Below are 7989 nucleotides of genomic sequence, written 5' to 3' on the forward strand. Positions count from 1 at the left end.
ATAAAACGCATAAACGGAATATTATAATAACTAATTGCAACTTATCTTACTCATATATAGTCATTGTACGCTATGATTTTATATGGCAAGTTCAAATGCAAGTTGGACAACTAAAACTTATATTTTAGGTAGGTATCTTCTATAGAATATAATAATATAGTTTAAGTAGGTACCTATTTATTTGTAAAATCATTTCTAAGCGTCGGCAACCCTAGCGTTGTGCCGGCGCGCGCGGTGCGGGAAGCGGCGCGTTGAAGGTCACTCCATTGTATTTTTGTGTAGGTATCAAAACGGTAGGTATTTGCGTTTTCTTTGAGAGATAAGTATCTGTTCAATCTGTGCCCACGTGTATTTAATTTTAACTCTAACTTATATGCAGTTCAGAAACGCTGAAGACGAAATTTCAACACCTTATGTTTTTCATTTTTTCAAACACATTTGAGTACCACTGATTACAACTTTTCCCAGCACAATTCTACCTTTAGGGTTGTTACTCGTATGTTACAAATGACTTGAGGGGAAGCATTTTCAAAACGTTATTATAAATAGGAACCAGGCATAGGGATCGGATGTGACGACACCGTCGCCCGCTGGTGTCACCAGTACAATCAGTCAACGCAGGGCAGCTTGTGGCGAGCTGTTGAGCAGTAGCGACCCCACGTACCCGAGCACCCGAGGGAGCTCTGTCACCCGTGTTGGCGCAGGTTCTTGAGAAATGATGTAGTCGACACGATGTGGATTTTTACAACGTTTAATTATACTGAGCGATTAAATTACATGATTTTGAAAATCAAATATATATGGACGCGCGACCGAGCTATGCGTGGTGTCGGCGTCGTAGCGGATCGGAGAATGGCGGACTGTCGCCGGCCGCGGCACCGTGTAGATGGAGCGTGTATGTGTGCGCGCACGCACACATGGATGGAGCGTTAACAGGCTGCCCCCCTTGGGTCAGGAGCTGCCTGATCCAATGTTGATGGAAGTGGGCAGAGCCGATTGTATGCTCTGCGTAGGGTCCCCGTAGTGGTGAGGACGTCGGCGACGCGGTTGACGCCGTCGCTGCCCGGGTGGACGGCTGTGACTCGTCCGAGCAGCCATCGGTATGGTGGTAGGCGGTCATCCTTGATGACGACCATCTCGCCCAGCTGTGGATGCGCACCCTGAGCGCGCCACTTGCTGCGGGACTGGAGCTCTGAAATGTATTCTTTTGAGTATCTTTTCCAAAAATGAGCCTTGAGCTGTTGCACCCTCATGTATTTGGAGAGCGTCGTAAGTGGTCGAGTTTCTTCCACCTGGGGTGCAGGTGGCAATGTGATCGTTCGCCCGATTAGAAAATGTGCTGGACATAAAGGAACTAGATCTGAAGGATCAGAAGAAAGAGGAGTGAGAGGTCTAGAATTAAGTATCCCCTCTATATGAACCAAAACCGAATTCATGTGTTCGTAGTCTAAATTTGTCATAGATAGAACGCGTTTCAAGTGATATTTTACAGACTTGACCGATCCCTCTGCCAAACCGTTAAAATTTGGACTGTAGGCTGGGGCGAATTTGAATTTTATTTCGTTTTCTGCAGAGTAAGCCGTTATGTCATTACTGGTTTCCTTTAAAAATTTAGCTAGTTCATTACATGATCCTACGTACTGAGTACCGTTATCTGAAAATAAAATTGCCGGCTTACCTCTGCGGGCAATAAATCGATTTAAAGCGGCAATGAAACCTTGAGACGTCAGATCGGTGACGAGCTCGAGGTGTACTGCTCTCACTGCCAGACAGACAAACACAACTATGTATGCCTTCATTAGTTGAGCGCCGCGACCTTTTCTGTTCAATATCAGGATAGGACCAGCATAATCTGTGGCAGTGTGTGTGAAAGGGTGATCTGCGTGCAACCTCTGTGCAGGAAGTGAACTCATGATAGGCTCGTAAGTACGACCTGAGAAACGAAGACAAGTTAAACAGTCATGTGTTATCTTTCGACAAAGGTTGCGACCGCTTATTATCCAGAACTTATGGCGTAACATGGATAATAGCAATTGGGGTCCTGCATGTAAAAGTATTTTATGGTAATGTTGTACCAATGTTTTTGTTATGTGGTGAGATGCATGTAGCAAGATAGGATGTTTAGCATCGTAATCGTAGTTTGAGTTGGATAAACGACCTCCAACTCTGATAAGGTTGTCCTGGTCAATAAATGGATTTAATTTTATTATTTTATCCTTTGTTGTCAGTGTGCCCTTAATGAGGAATGAAAGTTGTTTGTTGAATGTTTCTGATTGTACCTTTTTACATAAATAAATCAATGCTAATTTTAATTCTGAAATGCGTAATGGACCTACTCGTTTGTTTTTATTTTGACAATTGTGTTTAAATCTGTACATGTAAGCTACAACGCGCTGCATTTTGATAAAGTTTGAGAACCGTTCAGTGAAATCATTTTCCTGTATATCTGCAGCTGCTGAGAAATGACAACGAGTTTTAATTTCAGGCAAATCAGAAACATCCACACTTTGAGGCTGCAAAGGCCATTGAATGTCTTTTTGGTGTAAAAAATGTGGGCCTTGGAACCACAAAGTTGAATTTTTGAGCTGTAAAGCATTTTGACCTCTAGACCCTATGTCAGCAGGGTTCATATTTGTTGGGACATAGTGCCATGCTGATGGGTCAAAGGAGTTAGTTATTTCGGTGACTCTGTTATGGGCAAATTGTTTAAGCTGTTTTTTACAAGTTTGTAGCCAGCCGAGCACAATGGTTGAGTCACAGTGGAAATATATCGAGTCAATTTTTAGGCGTAATGAATTTACCACCTTTTTCGTTAGCTGTGTAGCTAGGAGACTACCGCATAATTCTAATTTTGGAATAGTTAGTCGTTGCCTTAGTGGGGCCAATTTGCTTTTTGCAACAAGCAAATGTACATGTACGTTACCGTTTTTAGACACTGTGCGTAAGTATACGCAGGCAGCGTAAGCTTTCATTGATGCATCACTAAATGCATGTAATTGAACAGTTATGAAATCGTCGCATAATGCTCTGCGAGGAATTTCTATTTTAGAAATATCTGGCAAGTATTTGACAAACTGGTCCCATTTTGACTCAACCTCGGCCGGTAGCTGAGAGTCCCATGGAATGTTTTGAGACCAAAGAGCCTGGAGTATGAGTTTTGCCTGTAACATGCAAGGGTTTATTAAGCCCAGTGGGTCAAACACTTGTGCTATTGTGGACAAAATAGTGCGTTTTGTTTTAGGTTTTTGCATTGTATGTGGCAATGAAAGCAATAATGTGTCTCGTTTACAAGCCCAAAGTAGGCCTAAAGTTTTGGCATATTCATCATTGTTAAGATTTAATAAATCATCATCATCATTGTTTTCATTTATGATTTGAGTTAGAATGGACGGTTTGTTAGACCGCCATTTTCGTAAATGGAAATGAGCGGGTTCTAGCTCGCTAATGACATTTTGACATGTATATATGAGTGTTTGTTCATCATCATGACCAGTGATGTAATCATCAACGTAAAAGTCATGCAAAATCGTTTCGCGTGCAAGTTCGTCCTTGCAATCGATACCTAATTGTTTTAGTGTTCTTGTCGCTAACCAGGGAGCTGAGGCCGTGCCGTATGTAACCGTGTTTAGTTTGTACTGTTTAATTGGTTGTGTGGGATCAGACCGCCATAGGATTTGCTGCAAACTTCGTTGATCATCTCTTACATAAATCTGTCTATAAATTTTAGCTACATCGGAAGTTGCAACAAATCTATGTTGTCTGAATCGAATGAGAATGCTCAATAAATCGTCTTGTACAACCGGGCCTATGTGTTGAATGTCATTGTATGACTTTCCTGAGCTTGTGACGGCTGATCCATCAAAGACAGATCTTAATTTTGTTGTGAGGCTCCCCTCGCGCAAAATTCCATGATGTGGAAGAAAATAAGAGAATGTATCGTTTTGAGAGTCTATATTTTCTGACATATGACCTAACTGTAAATATTCGTTCATAAATTTAGTATATTGCTCCTTGAATTCCGGTTCCCGTTTAAATTTGCGCTCTAATGAATGAAATCTTGTTAAAGCTTGTTCTTTAGAGTTACCTAACACCTCGGGGGACTCTTTAAGTGGTACAGTTACAATGAATTTCCCATCCGAGTGACGCGTGGTAGTACTTGTAAATAGTGTTGAGTTGCTCACTCGTGAGGCACCTCATTTGTACCACTCATTTTGTTAATTTGTCGCAGTACTTCGTACCGCAAAAATGTATTACTTCACTCCTCTATTCATTTTACTTGATTCTAAAATTATCTTTCTCTTAAAAGTTCTATTCTTAACCTCCAGAATTGCACTCCAATTAAATGTTACTATTTATTTATTTTTAGAGGAAGTGATGAATACATAAATATGTATATACATTAAATATTTTTGTTGCCGTTGGAATTAATGGAATAGTCGACGCTGAAAATATGCTAGTACCTCACCTCATTTGAAGTAAGACATTGTAACACCTCATTTTAGAAAATGAGGTACTCATACAAACTCATTTTAAATTGATGTCCTACCCATCACTACTTGTAAAGATTCGTTCACACTCGCTATCAGCTTTAGATTTGTTATAAACCTTTTCAATGTTAGAGAAACCGTCATTATCAAAAAAATTGTTTAGTTTGTGATCTAGCTCTGTGTTAGAGAAATGGCAGTGGACTGTATTTTGTTTAGTTTTGTTTGAGTTTGGTAATTTGACTACTAGCCACCCTAGCTTTGATTCAACTAGTAATGGTAGATTCTTGCCTAGGGATATCTTATTTAGGCAAAGTACATCCCAAAATATTTCAGCGCTCAGCAGCATCTGCACCTCTGACGGTTCCGAGAATGATGGGTCCGCGAGGTGGATGTGAGAGGGAATTTCGAAAGCATTGCAATTAATTGGATTAGTAGGTATGACATCGGTGATCCGAGACAAAACATGGCAATCAACATCGGTTGTATAATTGCGATCATAGAGTGACGATATAGTGACGTCACATTTTTTAGTGGCTTTTGTAGATTTGTCCTCCAGTAGGTTAACTGAGGTAAATGCGGGATAACTGGGTATCCCTAATTGTTTTTGTAAAGATTCTGTGATGAACGAAATAGTTGATCCGTTGTCTAACATGGCACGGACCTTGTGTGTTTGACCAGACTGGTCTTGGACACTGATTATAGCAGTGGAAAGAAGAGCTTGGCTGCAATGTATGGAAGATAGTGTGATGTTGTCTTGTACAGGTTTAGATTGGTCCTGCACGCATGGTAAGACACAGTCACTTTTAGATGATTTGCTAGCCAGTGGTTCTGTGGATTGAGTGTTAATGTGTAATAGAGTGTTGTGACGTTTGGTACACAAACGACATGAACTAAGTCGACAGCGTTGTTCGTCGTGCCCTGCGCGAAGACAATTAGTACAAAGACTCAACTGGTTTATCTTTTCGATGCGGGATTCTATAGGCATAGCTTTGAATTTAGGGCATTGGTATATAGTGTGGTAGTTAGCGCATACAGGGCATTTATGTTGTTTTTGTTTAAATGAGTCATTTACGACAAATGTTCTTGGGCGGTTGTGCGTGACGTCACTGAACCTACGAGGAACTTTTGATTGCGTCTGAGCCTCTTCCATGGTTTCAAGGAGGTCCGCACACCCTTCAAGAAATTTGTGAAATCACTAAACGTGGGAATACCTACAATTTTGTTACGTTCGGTTTCCCAATCGCGCATTGAGACTGCATCAAGCTTACTAGACATCATATGGATAATTAAAACATCCCAGTGTTCAGTAGGTAATTTTAATGTTTTTAAGGCTCTCAAGTTTTTATTTACCCAGTCTATCATGTTACGCAAGGCTTTGGAAGACTCTTGAGACACTGGCTTTATACTGAACAAAGCATGAATGTGATTATTTACTAAAATGCGATCGTTGTTAAAACGCTCGCACAGCAAGTCCCAAGCAACATCATAATTCTCAGTTGAAAACTCTAGTGATTTAATGATTAACGACGCACTGTCTTTTAAAGAGTTCCTTAGATAGTGGAACTTATGGATTTTAGGTATGGATGTGTTATCGTGTATTAGTGATTTATAAGTGTCATGGTACTCTAGCCAATCCTGATATCGACCAGAGAAAGTCGGGAGATGAATTGTTGGAAGTTTAATATTTGGCTTACTTGAGAATACAGCATCACCTGATCCCGCCATCGATCCGCTGTCGTGCACCGCAGAGGCAGGTCCGGCGGGCGCGGCATGCTTGCTGAGCAGGTCTTGCGCAGCAGCCATGGCGCCGAAGTACCGGGCCCCGAACGAAGTCCGCTCTGCGTACTCCTCATCTGGAATTTCCGTCAAGCTTTCTATATCGTTTTGTATGGAATCGAAATCGTTATACATTTCTGACATTTTGGCATGTCGCATAGTAAGCTCATGCATTTGTATGCTATTAAGCTCACTGCTAGGTAGCAAAGCATTTAAATAATCTTTGAAAACAGTCAGCTTTGCTTTGAAGCTGGCTCGGCTTTTCTTTAGTGTTTTTAAATTGTCCATTGTGAAGTTTAAAGGAAGATAAAATTAATTAATCGAACGAAATATATTGCAATTATTATTGAAGCTTGCGTTAAAATATTATATGGTACGTGAGAATAAAAACGAAATAAATCTCAAACTGCCCTACAGCTGTAAGAAAAATAATGATTAAACACGCGGTAAATGAAGTCAACTATTGTGCAAAAGAGTGAAAACTATTGGAAATATACTTAAATTTTATGCGAAGCGTGATTAAGCAGGCAGAAGGATAGTCAAGCAAACGTGCGCACAATCCACGCCCGAAGTCCCGTTACTCGAGACAGCGCGCGCGCGGTCACGTAGGCAGGCGGCCGGCGAGAGTGGACTTTGACCCCACGCCGGTTCAGGAATGTTCGAATAAAAATTAGCTAAAATTTCAATTATTGTTCTGTATTGACTCAAATGGAGGCAACACAGTCTTCTAGACCTCTGAAAACAAGATACAGAAGCTACTTTGATTTCGATTTGAACAATGAAAAAGATCGATGTGAATTTTCGATTTTAAAAGAAGGAAAATATTTAGTTATAACAGGCAACAGACGGAATTATAGCACTAATTGGGATTTTAGATTGAAATGAAACCTTTAGATAGTGGTTTCGATGGAAAAGAGCACAGCACTTTGTATGAAAGGCACAGTGAAGTGAAATTAAATCGAAATAATTGGAACGAACTTACACAAATGCCACTGCAAACCCTTTTCCTGGTGTATTCTCGTTTGAATATTGTAGACTCAGGTGTAGACTGCTTGAATCTTCTTGAATTTGGTTGAAGCTCCACGTGTCCAAATCCAAAATGTCGACTCCTTTGTTCGACCGCGCCGATGAATTCCTTTGTCCTCCTTTAGATAGTGGATTCCAAAGCCTCATCCGGCTCGAATCTGTTGGCGCAGGTTCTTGAGAAATGATGTAGGCGACACGATGTGGATTTTTACAACGTTTAATTATACTGAGCGATTAAATTACATGATTTTGAAAATCAAATATATATGGACGCGCGACCGAGCTATGCGTGGTGTCGGCGTCGTAGCGGATCGGAGAATGGCGGAATGTCGCCGGCCGCGGCACCGTGTAGATGGAGCGTGTATGTGTGCGCGCACGCACACATGGATGGAGCGTTAACAACCCGAAAGAGACAAAAAATCATTACGAATTTAGTTTTGAAAAATTTGATCTATTAAAATGTAAGAAGACGTGCTAGTTGAAACCAGTACTTGTTATTTCTACTAGTCAACAAAAGTGTACAATTTCACCGACGACATTATCCTCTCGCCGTTTATATTATCCACCAAATTATCCTCATACTACACATTTTTAGTCGTAGTCGGTTAAAAGAAATATTTGACAACCCTATCAAATTTTAGGATTTTGTATGAAGGATTCACAAATTTAGAACTTTGCCCACACAACTTTGGAGGTGAAA

At 40.7% G+C, this 7989-nt stretch overlaps 1 protein-coding gene across 1 annotated transcript; it reads right to left on the reverse strand.

The window, feature by feature from the left end:
* Positions 1–929: 929 nt before the first annotated feature.
* On the reverse strand, positions 930–6837 carry LOC134658842 (uncharacterized). The gene is made up of 2 exons (XM_063514513.1): positions 6200–6837; positions 930–1285 (listed from the first exon to the last, which is right to left on the reverse strand). The coding sequence occupies exons 1-2, from the start codon at positions 6549–6551 to the stop codon at positions 930–932; spliced, it is 708 nt and encodes a 235-aa protein (XP_063370583.1). The 5' UTR covers positions 6552–6837.
* Positions 6838–7989: the final 1152 nt, after the last annotated feature.

This window comes from Cydia amplana, chromosome 23 (assembly GCF_948474715.1).
Source record: "Cydia amplana chromosome 23, ilCydAmpl1.1, whole genome shotgun sequence".
In the NCBI taxonomy this organism is placed as follows: domain Eukaryota; kingdom Metazoa; phylum Arthropoda; class Insecta; order Lepidoptera; family Tortricidae; genus Cydia; species Cydia amplana.

Bases quoted from the DNA above. Each gene is read 5' to 3' on its own strand.
- LOC134658842 (XM_063514513.1), bottom strand. From the start codon at position 6,551: ATGGACAATTTAAAAACACTAAAGAAAAGCCGAGCCAGCTTCAAAGCA. The intron at 1,286-6,199 runs GTGATGCTGTAT...CCCAGGTGGAAG, and splicing joins CGGATCGATGGCGGGATCAG to AAACTCGACCACTTACGACG.